Below are 23,880 nucleotides of genomic sequence, written 5' to 3'. Positions count from 1 at the left end.
GCCTGGGCCAGGCTCCCTCACCTCAGCACCAAAGCACTTGCTCCTCCTGGGTCAGGGAAACTGTTTGTGTTCCAGCCTGTGCCCGTTCCCCCTTGTGCTGTCCCTGGGCACCACAGAGCAAAGCCCATCCCCATCCTCCTGACACCCACCCTTTAGTGCTGTCTCAGCACTGCTGAGGCCTCTCTCAGCACAGTGTATGTTCTGTCTCTGTGCTGCAGCATCCATCTGGAGTGCAGTGTCTCCCAGTGCTGTGGGACTGAGGTGTATCCTTCTGTTCCTCTCACACAAGATGTCCTGGGATGGGTTTCAGGTGTGCTTTACTGTTACCCATTCACAAGATTGCCCTGGTTTCAGCTGGGACAGAGTTCATTTTCTCCCCAGTAGCTGGGGTCTGGATTTACTGGGAGGACAGCCTCACTGACACTCTGGTGTTAGAGCTGTTGCTGAGCTCTGCTTGTACTAAGAACTTTTCAGGTCAACCCCCTGCCCTGCCAGTGAGAAGCCTGGGGGTGCACAAGTAGCTGGGAGGGAGCATGGCCAGCACAGCTGACCCCAGCTAGCCACAGGGCCAGACCACAGCCCATCCTGCCCAGTATATAAACTGGAGGAGAAGTTGCCCAGGGGATGGTGCTGGGGAACAGGCTGGGCTTTGGTTCATTGCTGGCAAGCAGCTAGTTTTGATTTGTTCTTCTCAGGGTTTATTTCTCTGTCATTTTCCTTTTCACTACCTGTCTTTTAAGAAGAGAGATCTCATTCTGCCAATGATGAAACTGGTATCTCAGCCCAGAGTTTCTTCTGCCCTTCAGAGCCTCTGTCAGGGGAGGAGCCAGTGAGCAGCTGTGTGGTGCTGAGCTGCTGTCTGGGGCTAAACCACCACTACAGGGTCTTTGCTTGTACAAAAGAAAGTGGGGAACTCTCACTCCTGCCCTTTAGCTTGCCCCTGACTGCTGTGACTGGGCTGCAGGATGGGGAACTCTCACTCCTGCCCTCTGGCTTGCCTCTGACTGCTGTGACTGGGCTGCAGGATGGGGAACTCTCACTCCTGCCCTTTAGCTTGCCCCTGGTTGCTGTGACTGAATGCAGGATGGGGAACTCTCACTCCTGCCCTCTGGCTTGCCCCTGACTGCTGTGACTGGATGCAGGATGGGGAACTCTCACTCCTGCCCTCTGGCTTGCCCCTGGTTGCTGTGACTGGATGCAGGATGGGGAACTCTCACTCCTGCCCTCTGGCTTGCCCCTGGTTGCTGTGGCTGAATGCAGGATGGGGAACTCTCACTCCTGCCCTCTGGCTTGCCCCTGACTGCTGTGACTGGATGCAGGATGGGGAACTCTCACTCCTGCCCTCTGGCTTGCCCCTGACTGCTGTGACTGGATGCAGGATGGGGAACTCTCACTCCTGCCTTTTAGCTTGCCCCTGGTTGCTGTGACTGGATGCAGAAAGGGCTTGCCCATACAAACACATAGTATAGTGCCAAGCCCTGGTTAAAAAGCCCTGGCAACTGTTGTTTGCTTTGTTTCAACCTGTGTGCATGCAGCAGTCAGTCACCAGCCCTACATATATGGACAATGCCCTAGCTAGGCTACAGGCAAATATTTGCTCAGTTAAAGCAGCTCTTCTGGATTCTCTTGTGCAGAGCCTTTAGAACATTTCCAGCTGATTTCTCTGCTGACAGGTGATTGAACTGAGCTCTTAGGAAGGGTTTCTGCAGAGAAGGTGGTGGGCAGAGCACTGCCTTGTGCTTCATGAGTGACAGATTTCAGTGAAGCAGGCTGGGGACAGTGCTGGGTCCTGGTTCTGTGCACATCAGAGGTGCACAGTGTCACCTGGGCTGTGCCTGTGGGGAGCCACAGCCAGCTCTCAACACTGTGCCTTCAGTTTGTTGCCAACTTCCCTGCTCCTGAGTGGTGCTCAAAGGGCTGGGGTTTGCTTTGCTGCTCCCCACACTGTGTGAAGGCTGATGTTTGTGTTGCAGCGTGCTGACAGCATCAGACCTGCACTCAGCAGCTCTGTGGAGCGGCACAGCGGCGATCAGGAGGAGGCAGAAGCCATCACCCAGGTAAGCTGGTGGGAAAGGATGGGGAAAGAAGCACAATTAGAGGCTGCATGGGCAGGTGGGGGCCTTTGGTTCCTTACCAGCTCCAGTTGTGGCCTCCCTTCCTTACATTTCACACCAGAACTAATGCTGTCAGGCAACTGAAGGAAGATTTCATCGTGGTGCTGCTGTAAAGGGTTTCCTGTGCCTTTGTGTTTCTCCTCCTGGAAGGTGACACTCCCAGGTGACAGAGCAGCAAAGGGTGATGTCTCTGCCCACCTGTGGAATACAAAGAGCAGGATGCTTTGCTCCTCCCCTTCCTCTCCCCCTTCCCATGCTGTTTGTCTGCAGACACTGCAAATGAGCATCATGTCCCTTGTAACAGGGCTGTGTTCTGGAGGAAGAGGTGTGGGGAGCTTCGGTGTGAGTGGAGGGTGATGTTGGGCTTTGCTGCTCTTCCCTGAGGGCTCTAAAATGTGGCAGGAAGAAAAGACAGTGAACTTGAGAGATGTGTGACTGCCTCTGCAGCCTTTAGTGACTTAAATAGCCAACCTCTTACTCAGCTGAGGCTGAGCTGGGGCAGCTCCCTCCCCAGCAGGCTGCAGACACAACAAACTCTGGAGGATGTTTGTAGATCCAGACCCACTGGAGCTGTGCTGCTTTGAAATGACACTTGTGAGGGGAGCTAACGTGCTCAAACACAAGCAGCCTTCCTCATGAGGAGTGAGGGCTTTCCTCTGTGCCACACCTCATGTGATGTGGCTGCAACTCAAAGGTCCCAAGAGAAGAGATGATGACAGATCTTCATCCCCTCGTGCAAACGCAGCTGATGGCTCGGGGCTCAGTGCTGACCCTGCAGGGGGAGTTGAGAGACACCTCTGAGCCTCATCCAGGTGTAAATGGTGTTGAAGGTCTGTGAGGTCACACTCAGCAGTTGTGGGATCATAGAGTCAGGGAGTTGTTTGGGCTGGCAAAGCCCCTGAAGCTGCTGCAGTCCCAGCCCTGCCCTCACCCTGCCCAGCCCAGCACTGACCCACAGCCCTCAGCAACTCAGCTCCAGGGCTTTGGGATCCCTCCAGGGCTGGGCACTGCCCCAGCTCCCTGGGCAGCCTGGCACAGGGGCTCACACCCCTCTCAGGGAAACAGTTCTGCCTCAGCTCCAGCCTCAACCTCCCCTGGGGCAACTTGAGCCCCTTTCCTCTTGTCCTGTCACTTGTTACATGGGTGAAGAGCCTGATCCCCAGCTCCCTGCAGCCTCCTATCAGGGAGTGTCAGAGAGGGCTCCTGGCTGCCCTCAGCCTCCTCTTCTCCAGGCTCAACACCCCCATTCCCTCAGCCCCTCCCCAGCCCCTTGTGCTCCAGCCCCTTCCCCAGCTCTGTGCCCGGCTCTGGCCACGCTGCAGCCCCTCAGTGTCCCTGTGGCAGTGAGTGAGGGGCCCAGCACTGACACAGCCCTGGAGCTGCAGCCCCTCAGTGTCCCTGTGGCAGTGAGTGAGGGGCCCAGCACTGACACAGCCCTGGAGCTGCAGCCCCTCAGTGTCCCTGTGGCAGTGAGTGAGGGGCCCAGCACTGACACAGCCCTGGAGCTGCAGCCCCTCAGTGTCCCTGTGGCAGTGAGTGAGGGGCCCAGCACTGACACAGCCCTGGAGCTGCAGCCTCCCCAGGGCCCAGCACAGGGGACAATCCCTGCCCTGCTCCTGCTGCCCCCCCCAGTGCTGATCCCAGCCAGGCTGCCCTTGGCCTCCTTGCCCCCCTGGGCACACTGCTGGCTCATGCCCAGGCTGCATTCTGCCAGGCTCTTGCTCAGGGTCAGCTGTGCTGGTCCCTCACCCTTGTGACACAGCAGCAGCCCTGTGCTGTGCCTGATGCACACTCACCCAGCCTCCCCTGTTTCCTGACTCTGCTGTTACTGCCTGTTAGAACAGATCCCAGAGCAGCACCTGGAGCTATTTTCTGCCAACTCCTGTTTCCATGTGCTAAAATATCTTTAGAGGTTCTCCTCTATATTTGTGTGTCTGTGACCCCTGGGACTGCTCAGCCCTGACTTGGGAGCTCAGCTCCTGCTCCCCAGCCCCCTTGAGAATCCAGTTGTCTTTGCTTCAGCACCTGCTGGCTCTACTTAGAGCCCCATGGCTTTCACAAAACTGACTCCTTTTCCTCTTGGAGCCTGAAGGAGGAGCAGTTGCTGCAGCAAACAGGCTTCTGCCTCTGCCACCTGCTGTCCTGCTGAGGCTTGTCACACCTTCTGCTGCAATTAGTTTTGATGCTTTTGTCCATAGAGCCTCCCCAGCAGCCAGTCTGGTGCTCAGAGAGAGGACTGGGATCTGGGTAGTGGTTTTTCCATCTTTGTGGTGTTAACAAACATCTGGGGGTGTTGAGGCTGGAGAAGAGGAGGCTGAGGGGAGACAGGAGCCCTCTCTGACACTCCCTGACAGGAGGCTGTGGCCAGGGGTGGGTCAGGCTCTGCTCCCAAGTGACAAATGACAGGACAAGAGGAAACAGCCTCAAGTTGCCCCAGGGGAGGTTGAGGTTGGAGCTGAGGCAGAACTGTTTCCCTGAGAGGGGTGTGAGCCCCTGTGCCAGGCTGCCCAGGGAGCTGGGGCAGTGCCCAGCCCTGGAGGGATCCCAAAGCTGTGGAGCTGAGGTGCTGAGGGCTGTGGGTCAGTGCTGGGCTGGGCAGGGTGAGGGCAGGGCTGGGACTGCAGCAGCTTCAGGGGCTTTGCCAGCCATCATGATTCTGTGATCCCACTGCTCTGGCATGGCCTGGGACATTCCTGCCTCCCAGGAAATGGCACTTGGCTTGGGTTTTGCTCCCAAAGGCATCATGCTGGGGAGATGCTGTTGCAGAGACCTCTCCAGAGCTTTGCAGTGGTTCAGCCTGCTTTGCACACCAGCTGCTGCAGCCCCTCTGCTGCTGCCAGTCCCAGCTCTGGGGACACAGACACCGGCCCTGGGGGCTGCTGTGGCCCTGCCAGGCCCAGCACACAGTGGTGGCACCTGACCTGTTTGAGTAATCCTCTGGGATATCAAATGTTGGCTAAACCCTGAGGGCCTTTGTTGGGGTGATGTGTTTCTTGGCACTGCCACACTGAGTCACATGTGGCCTTCCCACCATAGAGCTGATGCAGATGTGTGTGGGGGCTGTGATCAGGACAGGCTGTTCCACCTTGGTCCCCTTTTTTGTGTCACTGGTGTCAGCAGCTGCCAGGGGTGCAGAGCTGTGACCTGCAGGGCTGACAGCTCCTTGTACAGCTGTGAGTGGGGCAGTGCCAGCCTGGCTCCTGCAGCACAAACACACCATGATGGGCTGCTGCAGAACCTGGTGAAAATACCTTCCTCAAGCACATACCCTCTGCAGCTCACAGAATCCCAGCATGGTGGGGCTGGAAGGGCCCTGCAGAGCTGCTGCAGCCCCAGCCCCTGCTCCAGCAGCTTCCCCTGGCTCAGGGGCACAGGAACGTGTCCAGCTGAGGTTGGAAACCTCCTGAGAAGGAGCCTCCACACCCTCCCTGGGCAGCCTGGGCCAGGGTCCCTCACCTCAGCACCAAGGGACTTTTCTCCTCCTTTCTCCTTTTCTCCTTCTTTTTCTCCTCCTGGGCCAGGGGAACTGTTTGTGTTCCAGCCTGTGCCCATCACCCCTTGTCCTGACACTGGCCACCCCAGCACAAAGCCTGGCCCCATCCATCCTCCTTTAGGGACTGAGCAGCATTGAGAAGGGGCCCTGAGCTCAGGCTTCTCTTCCCCAGGCTCAACAGCCCCAGGGCTGCAGCCTTTCCTCCTCACACACATTTTCCAGCCCCTCAGCACCTTGCTGTCCCTGCCCTGGCCTCTCTGCAGCACTTCCCTGCCTCTCTCAAATGCATTTGCTGTTCTTCCCTGAGGATGTGGGTTTCTTCCCTGTTGCTCAGCCTCTCAGATCAGCTGCAGCATCAGCCTGTCCTGCCCTGCCCCATTTCCAGGGAGCATTCCTTAGGAGTGCTGAATGGTTGAGATCACTTTCCAACACACCATGAAAGATACAGCCTTACAGAGTACAGGCTCTTTGCAATAGCTTTGTTCTGCCTTTTGGCTTGTGTTTCCATAGGAGCCCAGGGGATGTGGGGGCAGCAGGGGAGTTTGGTTCCTTGCAGAGCCTCCCAGGGCTCTCTGTGGCTGGTTGATGTGATGCCCAGAGGCTCCCGTTGGAACATACTGCAGAGACTTACAGCTTTTTGCCTTTCCTCTTAGACTGAGAGAGTGCCACTTGAACTCAACTCCAGGCTGGAAGAGGTGGTGGAACTGAGTGAAGTGGAGGCAGAGGCTGCTCAAGCAGAGGATTTTGAGGCCAGGGGGAGCCGCTTCTCCAAGTCAGCGGATGAAAGGCAGCGGATGCTGGTGCAGCGCAAGGAGGACTTGTTGCAGCAAGCTCGCAAGTAGGTTCCTGCCTCAAACTGCCAGGGATGCTGACAAATGGATTCTGACCTCTGGGAGCCTGGGGTGAGGCAAGAGGTAGTGAGGGGAATGACTGCATCTGCTACAGCAGGCTCAGGGTGCTGTCACTGATAGAAGCAGCTCTGACAGGGCCCAGCTCTCTGAGGGGCTGAAGCACAGCTCTTTGGGCTTTTCCAACCCAAAGGGTTCTGTGGGTCTGTCTGCAGGAGGCTGTGGCCAGGGGGATTCAATCTCTCCTCCCCAGTAACAAGTGACAGGACAAGAGGAAGCAGCCTCAGGTTGCCCCATGGAGCTGTTTCCCTGTGCCAGGCTGCCCAGGGAGCTGGGGCAGTGCCCAGCCCTGGAGGGATCCCAAAGCCCTGGAGCTGAGGTGCTGAGGCTGTGGGTCAGTGCTGGGCTGGGCAGGGTGAGGGCAGGGCTGGGACTCAGTGATCTTAAAGGTCTTTTCCAGCCAACATGATTCTGTGAGATCAGAGGGTTTCTCCAGCAGGCTTTAGGCTGAGCCTGTAATCAAGGAGAACACTCGTGTCGAGTCCTCTGGGCACCTGTAGCTTGTCCCCTGGCACAGCTCTGAGCCCACCCCAGTGCAGAGTGAGGCTCTGAGGCACAGAGCAGCACAGGGTTGACTGCCAGAGTAGCTCATCACCAGCAGGTCAGCACCTCTGCAGAGGGAGAGCCCAACTTTGGCTCTTTGAGCCCAACTGAGAGTAGGTGTTGGAGGGAGAATGGAACTTTTTCACTTGTAGCATTTACCAGCATCCAGCTGCTGCTGAAAGAGAAGGAAAAGTGCTTTAGTGGTGCAGAAAACACAATCCCAGCATGGTGGGGGCTGGCAGGGCCCTGCAGAGCTGCCCCAGCCCCAGCCCCTGCTCCAGCAGCTTCCCCTGGCTCAGGGGGCACAGGAACGTGTCAGGTTGGGAAGCCAGCAGCTGGGAGGGAGCGTGGCCAGCACAGCTGACCCCAACCAGCCACAGGGCCAGTCCAGACCACAGCCCATCCTGCCCAGTACAGACCCTGGGGGTTGGCTGGGAGGGGGGATGGCTGCTGGGGATGGCTCAGGGGTGGGGAGCATCGGGCAGCACTTGGCTTTGGTCTCTCTTCATTGCTGTTGTTATCAGGGGGTTGGGCTGGATGATCTCTAAAGGTCCCTTTAACCCCCACCTGTGATTCTGTCATTCTTCCTCTTACATGTCAGTTCAGTTTAGTTGTTCTTATCTCAACCCACCAGTTGCATTTTCTTCCCATCCCACGAGAGCTGTGAGTGTGGGGCTGTGAGTGTGGAGATGTGAGTGAGGGGCTGTGTTGGGCTGTGAGTGAGGGGCTGTGAGTGTGGGGCTGTGAGTGAGGGGCTGTGTGGGGCTGTGAGTGTGGAGCTATGTGGGCTGTGTGGGGCTGTGAGTGAGGGGCTGTGAGTGGCTGTGTGGGGCTGTGAGTGAGGGGCTGTGAGTGGCTGTGTGGGTTGTGTGGGGCTGTGAGGGGCTGTGGGGCTGTGAGTGGCTGTGTGGGGCTGTGAGTGGCTGTGTGGGGCTGTGAGGGGCTGTGTGGGCTGTTTGGGGCTGTGAGTGAGGGGCTGTGGGCTGTGAGTGAGGGGCTGTGACCGAGGGGCTGTGTTGGGCTGTGAGTGTGGGGCTGTGAGTGTTGGGCTGTGAGTGAGGGGCTGTGTGTGAGGGGCTGTGTGTGCTGTGAGGGGCTGTGTGCGCTGTTTGGGGCTGTGTGCGCTGTTTGGGGCTGTTTGGGGCTGTGTGTGCTGTTTGGGGCTGTGTGTGCTGTGAGGGGCTGTGTGCGCTGTTTGGGGCTGTTTGGGGCTGTGTGTGCTGTGAGGGGCTGTGTGTGCCGTGTGTGCTGTGAGGGGCTGTGTGTGCTGTGAGGGGCTGTGTGTGCTGTTAGTGAGGGGCTGTGTGTGCCGTGTGTGCCGTGTGCCCCGTGCCTGCCCCTCAGCAGGCCGCGCCAGCCGTTTCCCCGCGGTGCTGTTCCTGCGTTCCTCTCCCCGCTCCCGTCCTCTCCTTCAGCCGAGCCCTCCCCCGTCCCACCCCGCTGCTCGCTCAGCGTTTCCCTTTCCCCGCAGGCGCTATCTAAGCAGAAGCCCGGAGGAGGAGCCGAGCCCGGGGCAGCCGCAGCCCGGCCCCGAGGCCGCGGGGCCCGACGCCGCCGCCGTGCGCCGCAGGACTCTGGCTGCCGCGGCCGAGCGCAGGCTGCAGCTGCAGCACCGCTCCTAGCGGCCCTCCTCCTCCTCCTCCTCCTCCTCATCCTCCTGTGAGCGACGGCCAATAAAGGAAACACCCCCCACCCCGCACCTTCCACCGCGTGTCACAGGCGGGGGGGCTGTGGCAGGGCTGGGCTGTGTGGGGCTGACAACAGCTGGAGTTTGGGCAGCTGGCACAGGAGCCCTTTTTGTACCGCTTTGTATGTGAGGTGGGTGCCCCTGCAGCAGCCCCAGCCCCAGGCAGCCCCTGCCCCACGGTGGGTACCTGCAGCAGCCCCAGCCCCAGGCAGCCCCTGCCCCACGGCAGGTACCTGCAGCAGGGCTGGGCTGGCTGCAGCTGCAGCTCGGGACTGGCCCTTCCACCCTGCCCCAGGGCACGCAGCCCAGAGCCTGGCAGCAGCCCCCAGAGCCTGGCAGCAGCCCCTGGCCCTTCCACCCTGCCCCAGGGCACGCAGCCCAGAGCCTGGCAGCAGCCCCCAGCCCTTCCACCCTGCCCCAGGGCACGCAGCCCAGAGCCTGGCAGCAGCCCCCAGCCCTTCCACCCTGCCCCAGGGCATGCAACCCAGAGCCTGGCAGCAGCCCCTTGCTGTGGGCAGCGCAGGGTGTGCTGTGTGCTGTGATGGGGACGCTGGCACTGGGAGCTGTTGAGCTGCAGAAGCAGCCGCCGGTGTGGTGTGACAAAGCACAAGCACCCCCGGGCAGGGAACGGGCTGGCTGCTGCTGGGGTGCCCCTGCCACGGGCCACCCTGCCCCTGGCACCTCCCCGGGGCTGCACTGCCTGCCTTTGCCTGTTGTAGCCACACACAAGTGAGACTGAGAGGATGGAGAGAGGGGGAGGCGAGGCTGCAGCTCCCAGCGCTGCGTGGTCCCGAGGGCTGAGGCAGCCGGGTACAGCCCCCCAGGCTGCCTGTGCTGGGTGGGACACGGGGCCAGCCCCCAGAGCTTGCTTTGTTGTTTCATTTCTAACCCCACCCCTGCACCATGAGGTGACTGAGAAGGGCTGGAGGAGTCAGGGCTGAGCACAGCCCCAGCCTCGGCTCTGCCCTGCGAGCTGCAGCCCAACAAGTTGCATCCAGAGCTGTTGGTGACTTTTTTATTGTACTGTTGGTTTTTAGGCCGTTGGAAGGTGACTTTAACCCAGAGGAGCTGCTGTGTGGGTGGCTGTAGTTGATTTGAGCCCAGCTCTTTGGGAAGCCTTGCCTTGCAGTGCTGCTAGGACACGGCTCTTTTGCAGCCTTTGGTTTAGCTCAGAGCACAGCTGGTTGGTTCTTGTTAAAAAACAAGAGAAAAACCCACAAAAATAAAGTCTTGGTCAGTGTTGGAGGTGGTTTGGGTGTCTCTGTGGTGGGTTGGAAAGCTCATGGAGTCCTCAAGTTTCCTCTTGTCCAGGTACCTGGGAGCAGAGCCTGACCCCAGCTCCCTGCAGCCTCCTGGCAGGGAGTGTCCAAGAGGGCTCCTGGCTGCCCTCAGCCTCCTCCAGGCTCAGCACCCCCATTCCCTCAGCCCCTCCCCAGCCCCTTGTGCTCCAGAGCATTGTCACACCTCCTCCCACTGCCCTCAGCCCGTGGCTCCAGCCTGGCCAGGGGCCTCTGAAGAGCCTTGCTGCCCTCACCCAGGTCTGCCCCCACACAGCTTCGTGTCAGCCGTGCCCTGGCTGCAGAGCAGTGGCTGCTGCTGGGCCTCAGGCTGGGAGCACAGCAACAGGAGGAAAGCTGCCTGGAGGGACTGTGAGCATCAAACAGGGCTTTGAGCTGTGTGGAAGGGATGAGCTCTGCTGTGGGTGTGACGAGCGTGGGGTTTGGGGCAGCGGAGCCCAGGTGGCTCTGGCAGGAGCAGCAGCCCAGAAGTGCTTCACCCTTCCCCAGGCTGCTCTTCCTCGCTCTGTTTCTGGGACATTTCATGCATCTGTCTGCAAAGTGACCCCAGCTTCAGCTCAGCAGAGGGGGAGCTGCAGCCAGGACAGGTTTGGGCTGGGTGTCCTGGTTGCTGGCTGAGATCACACCACGCTGACTGGTGCTGAGCCTGACCCGGCTTGGGGCTTGGCACCAGCACCAGGGAGGGAGAGCTGTGCCCTGGTTCCCTCTGATGATGGAGCAGCTTGTGTGGAACCATCCTGCCTGGCTGCAGGAACCCCCTTTGGGCAGGAGCTGCTGGGTGATGATGGAGCAGCTTGTGTGGAACCATCCTGCCTGGCTGCAGGAAGCCCCTTGGGCAGGAGCTGCTGGGTGATGGGGAACCATCCTGCCTGGCTACAGGAACCCCTTTGGAGAGGGTTCCCTCGCCCTCCTCCAGCACAGAGCCTCTGCTTCCCTGGGGATCTGTTGGGCAGATCCTCCACCTCCTCCTACCTCTGGTGCTCTGTGAGCTTTGGAGCGTCTTGGTCACCCCAAATTCCACCAGCCCCCAGAACAGTGCTGGGAAAGGTACTGGCATCGGCTTTTCCTGGCCACCAGCCCTCTGTGCGTGCTGAGGGGCCCTGCTCTGGAATCCAGCCCTTCACCCAGCACCAGTGCTGGGAAGGAGAAGATCCAGGAGCCTGTCCTGCATCAGCTCCTCTTGCACAAGGCCCTGCAGCTGCTCAGGCTGCAGCAGTGATGGGCAAAGGGGCTGCTTGGGAGTGTGGGTGGAGGGAGGCTCCTGCAACCGACCCAAGGAGGGGTGGGGATGTTCCAGAGGCTCCTGGGCTCTTCCCTCTGGCCTTGCCTCCTCTTGTTGGATTCCTGGCAGCTCTTCCCCTCGCTTCCTCGGGAGCAGGCCCTGGCCAGCCCCTGGCTGATGTCCTTGCCCACAGCCTCACTGCACAGTGACCCCCTGCAGTGGGAGGGGATGTGAGGAGCACATGGACCAGCCTCTGGGCTGAAAAAGAAGGTCACCCCAGGACAAGCACCCCTGACTTCCCCAGTGCCAACAGGAGCTGCTTCTGGAGTTCTGTCAACAGCAGGAACCGTGAGGGAACACCCTTGGGCAGGGGCTGCTGGGTGATGATGGAGCAGCTTGTGTGGAACCATCCTGCCTGGCTGCAGGAACCCCCTTGGGCAGGAGCTGCTGTGTGATGATGGAGCAGCTTGTGTGGAACCATCCTGCCTGTCTGCAGGAACCCCCTTGGGCAGGAGCTGCTGTGTGATGATGGAGCAGCTTGTGTGGAACCATCCTGCCTGTCTGCAGGAACCCCCTTGGGCAGGGGCTGCTGGGTGATGGGGAACCATCCTGCCTGGCTGCAGGAACCCCTTTGGGCAGGGGCTGCTGGGTGATGATGCAGCAGCTTGTGTGGAACCATCCTGCCTGGCTGCAGGAAGCCCCTTGGGCAAGAGCTGCTGGGTGATGGGGAACCATCCTGGCTGTCTGCAGGAACCCCTTTGGGCAGGAGCTGCTGGCTGATGATGGAGCAGCTTGTGTGGAACCATCCTGACTGCAGGAACCCCTTTGGGCAGGAGCTGCTGGGTGATGATGGAGCAGCTTGTGTGGAACCATCCTGCCTGGCTGCAGGAACCCCTTTGGGCAGGAGCTGCTGGGTGATGGGGAACCATCCTGCCTGGCTACAGGAACCCCTTTGGGCAGGAGCTGCTAGGTGGTGATGGAGCAGCTTGTGTGGAACCATCCTGACTGCAGGAACCCCTTTGGGCAGGAGCTGCTGGGTGATGATGGAGCAGCTTGTGTGGAACCATCCTGCCTGTCTGCAGGAACCCCCTTGGGCAAGAGCTGCTGGGTGATGGGGACCCATCCTGCCTGGCTGCAGGAACCCCTTTGGGCAGGAGCTGCTAGGTGGTGATGGAGCAGCTTGTGTGGAACCATCCTGCCTGTCTGCAGGAACCCCCTTGGGCAGGAGCTGCTGGGTGATGGGGAACCATCCTGCCTGGCTACAGGAACCCCTTTGGGCAGGAGCTGCTGGCTGATGATGGAGCAGCTTGTGTGGAACCATCCTGCCTGGCTGCAGGAACCCCTTTGGGCAGGAGCTGCTGGGTGATGATGGAGCAGCTTGTGTGGAACCATCCTGCCTGGCTGCAGGAACCCCCTTGGGCAGGAGCTGCTGGGTGATGGGGAACCATCCTGCCTGGCTACAGGAACCCCTTTGGGCAGGAGCTGCTAGGTGGTGATGGAGCAGCTTGTGTGGAACCATCCTGCCTGTCTGCAGGAACCCCCTTGGGCAAGAGCTGCTGGGTGATGGGGAACCATCCTGCCTGGCTGCAGGAACCCCTTTGGGCAGGAGCTGCTGAGTGATGATGGAGCAGCTTGGTGGAACCATCCTGCCTGGCTGCAGGAACCCCCTTGGGCAGGAGCTGCTGTGTGATGATGGAGCAGCTTGTGTGGAACCATCCTGCCTGTCTGCAGGAACCCCCTTGGGCAAGAGCTGCTGGGTGATGGGGACCCATCCTGCCTGGCTGCAGGAACCCCTTTGGGCAGGAGCTGCTGGGTGATGATGGAGCAGCTTGTGTGGGACCATCCTGCCTGTCTGCAGGAACCCCCTTGGGCAAGAGCTGCTGGGTGATGGGGAACCATCCTGGCTGTCTGCAGGAACCCCTTTGGGCAGGAGCTGCTGGGTGATGATGGAGCAGCTTGTGTGGAACCATCCTGACTGCAGGAACCCCTTTGGGCAGGAGCTGCTGGGTGATGATGGAGCAGCTTGTGTGGAACCATCCTGCCTGGCTGCAGGAAGCCCCTTGGGCAGGAGCTGCTGGGTGATGGGGAACCATCCTGCCTGGCTACAGGAACCCCTTTGGGCAGGAGCTGCTAGGTGGTGATGGAGCAGCTTGTGTGGAACCATCCTGCCTGTCTGCAGGAACCCCCTTGGGCAAGAGCTGCTGGGTGATGGGGAACCATCCTGCCTGGCTGCAGGAACCCCTTTGGGCAGGAGCTGCTGAGTGATGATGGAGCAGCTTGGTGGAACCATCCTGCCTGGCTGCAGGAAGCCCCTTGGGCAGGAGCTGCTGGGTGATGGGGAACCATCCTGCCTGGCTGCAGGAACCCCTTTGGGCAGGAGCTGCTGGGTGATGATGGAGCAGCTTGTGTGGAACCATCCTGCCTGTCTGCAGGAACCCCCTTGGGCAGGGGCTGCTGGGTGATGGGGAACCATCCTGCCTGGCTGCAGGAACCCCTTTGGGCAGGGGCTGCTGGGTGATGATGGAGCAGCTTGTGTGGAACCATCCTGCCTGGCTGCAGGAACCCCCTTGGGCAGGAGCTGCTGTGTGATGATGGAGCAGCTTGTGTGGAACCATCCTGCCTGTCTGCAGGAACCCCCTTGGGCAGGAGCTGCTGTGTGATGATGGAGCAGCTTGTGTGGAACCATCCTGCCTGTCTGCAGGAACCCCCTTGGGCAGGGGCTGCTGGGTGATGGGGAACCATCCTGCCTGGCTGCAGGAACCCCTTTGGGCAGGGGCTGCTGGGTGATGATGGAGCAGCTTGTGTGGAACCATCCTGCCTGGCTGCAGGAAGCCCCTTGGGCAAGAGCTGCTGGGTGATGGGGAACCATCCTGGCTGTCTGCAGGAACCCCTTTGGGCAGGAGCTGCTGGCTGATGATGGAGCAGCTTGTGTGGAACCATCCTGACTGCAGGAACCCCTTTGGGCAGGAGCTGCTGGGTGATGATGGAGCAGCTTGTGTGGAACCATCCTGCCTGGCTGCAGGAACCCCTTTGGGCAGGAGCTGCTGGGTGATGGGGAACCATCCTGCCTGGCTACAGGAACCCCTTTGGGCAGGAGCTGCTAGGTGGTGATGGAGCAGCTTGTGTGGAACCATCCTGACTGCAGGAACCCCTTTGGGCAGGAGCTGCTGGGTGATGATGGAGCAGCTTGTGTGGAACCATCCTGCCTGTCTGCAGGAACCCCCTTGGGCAAGAGCTGCTGGGTGATGGGGACCCATCCTGCCTGGCTGCAGGAACCCCTTTGGGCAGGAGCTGCTAGGTGGTGATGGAGCAGCTTGTGTGGAACCATCCTGCCTGTCTGCAGGAACCCCCTTGGGCAGGAGCTGCTGGGTGATGGGGAACCATCCTGCCTGGCTACAGGAACCCCTTTGGGCAGGAGCTGCTGGCTGATGATGGAGCAGCTTGTGTGGAACCATCCTGCCTGGCTGCAGGAACCCCTTTGGGCAGGAGCTGCTGGGTGATGATGGAGCAGCTTGTGTGGAACCATCCTGCCTGGCTGCAGGAACCCCCTTGGGCAGGAGCTGCTGGGTGATGGGGAACCATCCTGCCTGGCTACAGGAACCCCTTTGGGCAGGAGCTGCTAGGTGGTGATGGAGCAGCTTGTGTGGAACCATCCTGCCTGTCTGCAGGAACCCCCTTGGGCAAGAGCTGCTGGGTGATGGGGACCCATCCTGCCTGGCTGCAGGAACCCCTTTGGGCAGGAGCTGCTGGGTGATGATGGAGCAGCTTGTGTGGGACCATCCTGCCTGGCTGCAGGAACCCCTTTGGGCAGGAGCTGCTGGCTGATGGGGAACCATCCTGCCTGTCTGCAGGAACCCCTTTGGGCAGGAGCTGCTGGCTGATGATGGAGCAGCTTGTGTGGAACCATCCTGCCTGTCTGCAGGAACCCCCTTGGGCAAGAGCTGCTGGGTGATGGGGAACCATCCTGGCTGTCTGCAGGAACCCCTTTGGGCAGGAGCTGCTGGGTGATGATGGAGCAGCTTGTGTGGAACCATCCTGACTGCAGGAACCCCTTTGGGCAGGAGCTGCTGGGTGATGATGGAGCAGCTTGTGTGGAACCATCCTGCCTGGCTGCAGGAAGCCCCTTGGGCAGGAGCTGCTGGGTGATGGGGAACCATCCTGCCTGGCTACAGGAACCCCTTTGGGCAGGAGCTGCTAGGTGGTGATGGAGCAGCTTGTGTGGAACCATCCTGCCTGTCTGCAGGAACCCCCTTGGGCAAGAGCTGCTGGGTGATGGGGAACCATCCTGCCTGGCTGCAGGAACCCCTTTGGGCAGGAGCTGCTGAGTGATGATGGAGCAGCTTGGTGGAACCATCCTGCCTGGCTGCAGGAAGCCCCTTGGGCAGGAGCTGCTGGGTGATGGGGAACCATCCTGCCTGGCTGCAGGAACCCCTTTGGGCAGGAGCTGCTGGGTGATGATGGAGCAGCTTGTGTGGAACCATCCTGCCTGTCTGCAGGAACCCCCTTGGGCAGGGGCTGCTGGGTGATGGGGAACCATCCTGCCTGGCTGCAGGAACCCCTTTGGGCAGGGGCTGCTGGGTGATGATGGAGCAGCTTGTGTGGAACCATCCTGCCTGGCTGCAGGAAGCCCCTTGGGCAAGAGCTGCTGGGTGATGGGGAGCCATCCTGGCTGTCTGCAGGAACCCCTTTGGGCAGGAGCTGCTGGCTGATGATGGAGCAGCTTGTGTGGAACCATCCTGACTGCAGGAACCCCTTTGGGCAGGAGCTGCTGGGTGATGATGGAGCAGCTTGTGTGGGACCATCCTGCCTGGCTGCAGGAACCCCTTTGGGCAGGAGCTGCTGGCTGATGGGGAACCATCCTGCCTGGCTACAGGAACCCCTTTGGGCAGGAGCTGCTAGGTGGTGATGGAGCAGCTTGTGTGGAACCATCCTGCCTGTCTGCAGGAACCCCCTTGGGCAAGAGCTGCTGGGTGATGGGGACCCATCCTGCCTGGCTGCAGGAACCCCTTTGGGCAGGAGCTGCTGGCTGGTGATGGAGCAGCTTGTGTGGAACCATCCTGCCTGTCTGCAGGAACCCCCTTGGGCAAGAGCTGCTGGGTGATGGGGAACCATCCTGGCTGTCTGCAGGAACCCCTTTGGGCAGGAGCTGCTGGGTGATGATGGAGCAGCTTGTGTGGAACCATCCTGACTGCAGGAACCCCTTTGGGCAGGAGCTGCTGGGTGATGATGGAGCAGCTTGTGTGGAACCATCCTGCCTGGCTGCAGGAAGCCCCTTGGGCAGGAGCTGCTGGGTGATGGGGAACCATCCTGCCTGGCTATAGGAACCCCTTTGGGCAGGAGCTGCTAGGTGGTGATGGAGCAGCTTGTGTGGAACCATCCTGCCTGTCTGCAGGAACCCCCTTGGGCAAGAGCTGCTGGGTGATGGGGAACCATCCTGCCTGGCTGCAGGAACCCCTTTGGGCAGGAGCTGCTGGCTGATGGGGAACCATCCTGCCTGGCTGCAGGAACCCCTTTGGGCAGGAGCTGCTGGGTGATGATGGAGCAGCTTGTGTGGAACCATCCTGCCTGGCTGCAGGAACCCCCTTGGGCAGGAGCTGCTGGGTGATGATGGAGCAGCTTGTGTGGAACCATCCTGCCTGGCTGTGAAGCTGGAGGGGTGGCCCAGCATGGGAGGCCAGGCTGCCTGACAAACCTTCCCCAAGGACCTGGGATGGTGGAGAAGGTGAGAAACAAACCCCCAAATTGTGAAAAGCTGAAACTACAAGAAACCCTCAAATTATGACCTTCCCCCCATCTCTAATAAACCCCCAAATTTCTCCTGCATCAAGGAGGAAATCAGAACTTTCTTGGCGAACCTTCCTCTCTGTTTTTGGGCCTGTTGTGGGGTTCCTGGTGTTGCCAGCAAACCAAGGCCTCACTCTGGTGACCATCTTTGCATTCCCAAGGAGGTTACAATGCTTTCTTGCCTGGGGAGGGTTTTTTGGGGGGGAGAGAGGATTTTGGCTCTCTGTGATGCTCTGCAGCAACCAGAGCCATCTGGAAGGGCTTCCACACAGCACCTTCCTGAGATTCACAGCCCGTTCTCAGCTCAGCCCCTCCTGCCTGCTGATGGAAGGCTGAGGCAGCCAGGGCTCTGGAGCTTGGAGAAGAGACTGAGGGGTGACTGTCAATGGTCACATCAAGGGTGGGTGTGAGGAGGCTGGAGCCAGGCTGTGCTCAGTGATGGCCAATGACAGCACAAGGGGCAACAAGCTGCAACAGAAGAGGTTCCAAAGCAACACAAGGAAGAATTTGTTCCCTGTTGAGGTGAGGGAGCACTGGCAGGGGCTGCCCAGATGGGCTGTGGAGGCTCCTTCTCTGGAGACATTCCAACCCAGCTGGATGAGTCCCTGTGTGCCCTGCTCTAGGTGGTGCTGCCCTGGCAGGGGGTTGCACTGGATGAGCTTTGGAGATCCCTTCCAGCCCTGAGACTCTGTGATGCTGTGTGATCCCTGCCTGTCCTCCCAGCAGCAACCCTCCCCCAAAGCTGGGTTGTTTCCCATCCTTTCCTCCCTCAGCAAAGCAGCAGGCCGAGGGGAGAGCCCAGGGTACAGACAAACATTCTCTTTATTGAGCTACACATGAACTTTTGTTTTCCATTAGTCAGAGAAAGAGATTGGCAGTGTGTAATATATCACAGAAACCTCACTGATTGGTAATAGAAAGGCTTAGAAAGACCTGGCGCTTTATATATATATATATATAATATTCTTCTCCTTTTCTCTTTGTGTTTTTTATGATTCTCTGTTAGCTTCCTCTGTGTTTATTGGTTGTTTCTCTGCAACAGGAGTGAGTGCTCTTCTCCAGCAGGAGGGAACTGGGTGCCGAGGCCGGGCTGAGGGGTCGGGAGCAGGACGATGGCGGCTGGGTCATGGCTGCGATGGCAACACCTACATTCCTTTCTGTTTGCTTCTCCAGTGCTCTGGGAGGCTGCTTTTGAAACCTCTTGAATTGCTTTTCCTTCTTGGTTTTTTTTTTTTGTTGTTTTTAAGGGGTTTTTTTGCTTTTTTTTTGCTTTTTTTCCTGCCTTTTTTCAGCACAAACATCCCCCCATGAGGGGAAAGTCCCACCCCGGCGGCCACCGAGCGGGGCTGAGGGGGAAGAAAGCAGCACAGACAAGCCTTCACTGGGGAGGGGAATAAAAACCCAACAGAGACCAAGCAAAGAAAAGAGCCAGACCTAAAGAAATGAGAGAATGAACGAAACAGAAGGAAACAGGAGGTGTGTCTGTGGGGTGGCAAGGCCCAGGGCAGCCAGGCCGAGCTGTGCCTCCGGGGCCAAAGCTGCAGGCCAGGGAATGGCTGAAGCGGGAGGGGGTGAAGATGGGGGTGAGGGGAACCCCACTGGCTCCAGGGAGTGAGGGGCTGAAGCTGGAGGAGGGGGGAGGATTAAAAATATCTACCCCAGAGGACCCCAGAGGCTGCGAGGGGGAGGCGGGAGGCGCTGCCGGCGGGCTGGGCTGTGGGGACGGGGCTGGCTGTTGCTGCTGTTGGTTCCCTTTGTAGCCTGGGCTGAATTGCTCCATTTTGCTCTTAAATAAAGAGGTGTTTTTAGCTCCTTGAGGCAGCAGCTCACCTGCTGGTGGGGAGGGGAGGGAGGTGGGTTGTGAAGGGAGGCAGCTCGGCCTTCCCCAGGCTGCCAACAGGAACCACCATCATCACCAGCACAAAGGGAAGGAGCCAACCCACCATAACTAACCATCATCGTTAAAAATCAACCCCCCACGGCCGAACCAGCGCTGGGAGGAGCAGCCCCAGGGCACAGGAGCAGCGGGGATGTCCCCTTGGGATGCCCTGAACCCCCCCAGCACCCCTCAGGCCATGATGGGAGTGTGTGTGTGTGTGTGTGAGGGGAGCCTGGTGCCTGCAGAGGGGCTGCCCCTGGCCAGGCTGAGCTGTGTGGGGGTGGCTGTTACTTTGCTATGTCTCTATATACGTATATATATAATTTCTCCTGATGCCTTTGTATTTACCAACGTGCACAATCCCCAGCACGATGGCCTTTGGGGTTGGGACTTTGTCCTCTCATTCAATCTGCTTTTCCCCATGCTTTGCTTCACTTTGCTGTACTTTTTCCCCTCTCTGTGTGTGTGTGTTGGGGTGTGTGTGTGTTGGGGGGTGTGTGTGTGTTGGGGTGTGTGTTGGGGGGTGTGTGTGTGTTGGGGTGTGTGTGTGTGTTGGGGTGTGTGTGTGTTGGGGTGTGTGTGTGTGTTGGGGTGTGTGTGTGTTGGGGTGTGTGTGTGTTGGGGTGTGTGTGTGTTGGGGTGTGTGTGTGTTGGGGAAGGAGTTTATTGGTGTTTCTTCCTTCTTTGTTTTTTCCTCTCATTTCTGTTGTTTCTTTTCTCTCCTGGCGCTGGAACCAAGTTGCTTTGGGGGGTGTGTGTGGGGTGTGTGTGTGTCTGGGGGTCAGTGTGTGTGTGTGTGTGTGTTGGGGGTGTCAGTACAAGCCACAGCCCCGCAGGTTGTTGGCGATGATGATGTCGGTGACGGCGTCAAATACCACCTGGATGTTGTTCGTGTCCGTGGCACAGGTCATGTGGCAGTAGATCTCCTTGTTGGGGGAGCGGTTTTTGCTCTCAAACTGTGCTTGGATGTAGGCAGCTGCATCCTCGTAGGTGTTGGGACCTGTGGGCAGAGGTGGGGACACACACACACACACACAGACACACACACACACACACAGAGTGAGGGGTGTCAGGGCCCCCTCGCTGCTCAGAGTGCTTTGTTCTCCCCTAGATTGCAAAGCACTTGAGCTCTGTTGGAGGCTCATTCCTGCCCAGGTGCTGATGATTTGCCATCCCCACTCCACTCCCCTTTTTCTCTCCCTGGGAGGAGCTGCCCTGGCATCACTGGGGAGTCCCAGGGGTGCAGCCTTCAGCCCCATCCCAGGGCAGTGTGGTTGGGGTGGTTGGGGGGCCTGGTGGCCCATGGGCCAGGCAAGCAGGGGGAGGGATGGTGGCTCCTCCAGCATCACCCATGGCCCTTGACTGTGCCCCTTAGCACTGAATCACACAATTGTTCTGGCTGGAAAAGCCCCTGAAGCTGCTGCAGTCCCAGCCCTGGCCTCACCCTGCCCAGCCCAGCACTGACCCACAGCCCTCAGCACCTCAGCTCCAGGGCTTTGGGATCCCTCCAGGGCTGGGCACTGCCCCAGCTCCCTGGGCAGCCTGGCACAGGGGCTCACACCCCTCTCAGGGAAACAGTTGTGCCTCAGCTCCAAGCTCAGCCTCCCCTGCAATGGCTGTGAAAGGGCTGAGGGACAATGCTGAGGGATGTGCAGGGCTGCTGAGCAGCTGCACACAACCCAAACCCTGCCTCTGAGCTGCTGCCTGTGCAGCTGACACAGAGCAGGGACCAAACTGCCCCAGACCCTGCAGTTGCCCCTCAGATGGGAAACCCCATTGGAAGGGGAAGAGCACAAAGATCTCCTCCTGGCAAAAGGCAACTTGAGCCCCTTTCCTCTTGTCTTGGCATTTGCTCCTTGGGAGCAGAGCCTGACCCCCAGCTCCCTGCAGCCTCCTGGCAGGGAGTGTCAGAGAGGGCTCCTGGCTGCCCTCAGCCTCCTCTTCTCCAGGCTCAACACCCCCATTCCCTCAGCCCCTCCCCAGCCCCTTGTGCTCCAGCCCCTTCCCCAGCTCTGTGCCCGGCTCTGGCCACGCTGCAGCCCCTCAGTGTCCCTGTGGCAGTGAGTGAGGGGCCCAGCACTGACACAGCCCTGGAGCTGCAGCCCCTCAGTGTCCCTGTGGCAGTGAGTGAGGGGCCCAGCACTGAGCACAGCCCTCCAGCCCCTTGTGCCTTGGGGGTGATTCCTGGGCTGAGGGTGTCTTGCCCCAGGCTCTGGGATGGGTGAGGGGCTTTGGTGGGGCAGGAGCTGGTTGGGATGTGCTGTGGTAGCCCGTGGCTCCCCTGACCAGAGAGGTTTGCTTGGGTAAAGCAGGCTGGAGAGAGGCCAGATGTTGGAGCTGAAAATTGTGCATTATTGCATTAAGCTGCTTAGGGCAGGGAGAGTGGCTGTGCTGGGCCCTGGTGGGAAGCCACAAAGCCCGAATTACGCCCTGAAATCGCCTTTGAGACAGCTGCTGTTATCTGGAGATTTATTTTCCTTTTCCAGCTACTGTTTCCCCTCCTTCCTGATGGGGTGAGGAGCTGAAGGAAGGGAGGGGGGCCAGTGCCACCCAGCTCTCTGCCTCCCCGGAGGTAGCTGGGATGTGGCATACAACTGCAGATGGGATAGTTTTAGAGAAGCCCAGCATGCTGGGGGCTGGCAGGGTCCTGCAGAGCTGCTGCAGCCCCAGCCCCTGCTCCAGCAGCTTCCCCTGGCTCAGGGGGCACAGCAACGTGTCCAGCTGGGGTTGGAAACCTCCTGAGAAGGAGCCTCCACACCCTCCCTGGGCAGCCTGGGCCAGGGCTCCCTCACCTCAGCACCAAAGGACTTGCTCCTCCTGGGCCAGGGGAACTGTTTGTGCTCATGTCTGTTACCCCTTGTGCTGTCCCTGGGCACCACAGAGCAAAGCCCATCCCCATCCTCCTGACACCCACCCTTGAGGCATTTCTCAGCATTGCTGAGGTGCCCCTGAGCTCAGGCTTCTCTTCCCCAGGCTCAACAGCCCCAGGGCTGCAGCCTTTCCTCCTCACACACATGTTCCAGCCCCTCAGCATCTTGCTGTCCCTGCCCTGGCCTCTCTCCAGCAGTTCCCTGTCTCTCTGGAGCTGGGGAGCCCAGAACTGGCCACAGGACTCCAGATGAGACCTCAGCAGGGCAGAGCAGAGGGGCAGCACAACCTCCCTGGCCCTGCTTCCCCACTCTTGGTGCCTCCAGGACACCATCTGGCTGCTAAACAGTGCTGCTGCTTTAGAGATGGAGAGGCCCAAACCCCAGCAGGGGAGATGCCAGCGAAGGGGGCTGGTGCTGCCTGGCTGAGGGACCCCCTTGTCCCCAGGGTCTGGTGTCCAGGGTGGGTTTGCTGCGGCTGAACCAGCTCAGAGATGTTCACACAGGGGATGCTGGAGCCCCTGCAGCTGCCCTGGTGTTTTCTCTGTCCCTCAGTGAAGTCACAAGGGGTGTCTATTCCTACACCACTTCTGTGGGATTAGTTCTTTCTCCTGCATTCACACACAAGCTCCCCCATCCCTGTGCCCACCCTGGGGAGTGCCACAGCCCCCAGCCCTGGCATTGGGGTGGGCATCAGGCTGAGCTCAGCCCCGCCGTGTTACCTGTGTATTCAGGGAAGCAGATGGTCAGAGGGGACTTCTTGATCTTCTCAGCAAACAGGTCTTTCTTGTTGAGGAAGAGAATGATGGAGGTATCGATGAAGAATTTGTTGTTGCAGATGGAGTCGAAGAGCATGAGAGACTCGTGCATGCGGTTCTGCAGCGGGCAGCACGCGGAGAGAGGCAGAGAGAGACAAGAGTTAGAGCACAGCAACTGAGCTGCAACCTGAGACAGCAAAACATCTCCCAGCCCAGGCACTGCTGAACCTCAGGTGGCTGCAGAGGTGCTGAAGGTCGCCCCTTGGGCTGGGAGGAAGGGAGGTGGGGAGGTGCCAGCTCTGACCTCAAGGGTGAGCACAGAAAGCTGTGTGTTTGTCACCTGGCTAAGCTGAGGGGCATGGAAGGGGTGCCCTGTCCCTCCAGGGGCTGGCAGCCCTGAGGCACCTCCTGCAGGGCCTCCAGAAAGGAGGGATGGAGGGAGGGATGGAGGGATGGATGGATGGAGGGATGAATGGATGGATGGATGGATGGATGGATGGAGGAATGGATGGATGGAGGGATGGATGGATGGATGGATGGAGGGATGAATGGATGGATGGAGGGATGGATGGATGGAGGGATGGATGGATGGATGGATGGATGGAGGGATGGATGGATGGATGGATGGAGGAATGGATGGAAGGATGGATGGATGGAGGAATGGATGGAAGGATGGAAGGATGGATGGAGGAATGGATGGAGTGATGGATGGATGGAGGAATGGATGGAAGGATGGAAGGATGGATGGAGGAATGGATGGAGTGATGGATGGATGGAGGAATGGATGGATGGAGGGATGAGGGATGGATGGAGTGATGGAGGGATGGATGGAAGGATGGATGGAGGGATGGAAGGATGGATGGAGGGATGGATGGAGGGAGGAATGGAGGGATGGATGGAGGGATGGAAGGATGGATGGAGAGATGGATGGATGAATGGAGAGATGGATGGATGGAGGGATGGAGGGAGGGAGGGATGGATGGAGGGAGAGATGGAGGGATGAAGGAATGGATGGATGGAGGGAGGAATGGAGGGATGGATGGAGGGATGGAAGGATGGATGGAGGGATGAAGGAATGGATGGATGGAGGGATGGATGGATGGAGGGAGGGAGGGATGGAAGGATGAATGGAGGGATGGATGGATGGATGGAGGGATGGAGCACACCGTCCCAGCAGCTGGGACACATTGTGCATGGGGACAGGGACACAGGGTGTTTTGGCCATCTTGGGGTGGTCCCATGGACCCTCCTGGAAGAAATTCCAGGACCCCTGGACCTTCCTGGTGAGAATGGTGCTGAGGGGTTGCCCAGAGACTGGGGCAGGTCC

At 59.3% G+C, this 23,880-nt stretch overlaps 1 protein-coding gene across 5 annotated transcripts in view; it reads left to right on the top strand.

Moving 5' to 3' along the window:
* AMFR (autocrine motility factor receptor) overlaps positions 1 to 22,848 on the top strand; it is a 69,465-nt gene extending 46,617 nt beyond the window's left edge. For 2 of the 5 annotated variants that reach the window (XM_062007508.1, XM_062007511.1), the window contains exons 12-14: positions 1,974 to 2,057; positions 6,261 to 6,445; positions 8,530 to 9,987. In XM_062007508.1, the coding sequence (XP_061863492.1) occupies positions 1,974 to 2,057; positions 6,261 to 6,445; positions 8,530 to 8,680 (420 nt within the window). In that variant the 3' untranslated portion in view covers positions 8,681 to 9,987. Of the gene's footprint in view, positions 1 to 1,973; positions 2,058 to 6,260; positions 6,446 to 8,529; positions 9,988 to 22,633 lie in introns of those variants that run through there. The other 3 variants (XR_009819739.1, XM_062007510.1, XM_062007509.1) reach the window with 3 other exon arrangements.
* The last annotated feature ends 1,032 nt before the right edge of the window (positions 22,849 to 23,880 follow it).

This window comes from Colius striatus, chromosome 14 (genome assembly GCF_028858725.1).
Source record: "Colius striatus isolate bColStr4 chromosome 14, bColStr4.1.hap1, whole genome shotgun sequence".
Lineage (NCBI taxonomy): Eukaryota > Metazoa > Chordata > Aves > Coliiformes > Coliidae > Colius > Colius striatus.
This window is presented reverse-complemented; position numbering and strand designations above follow the sequence as displayed.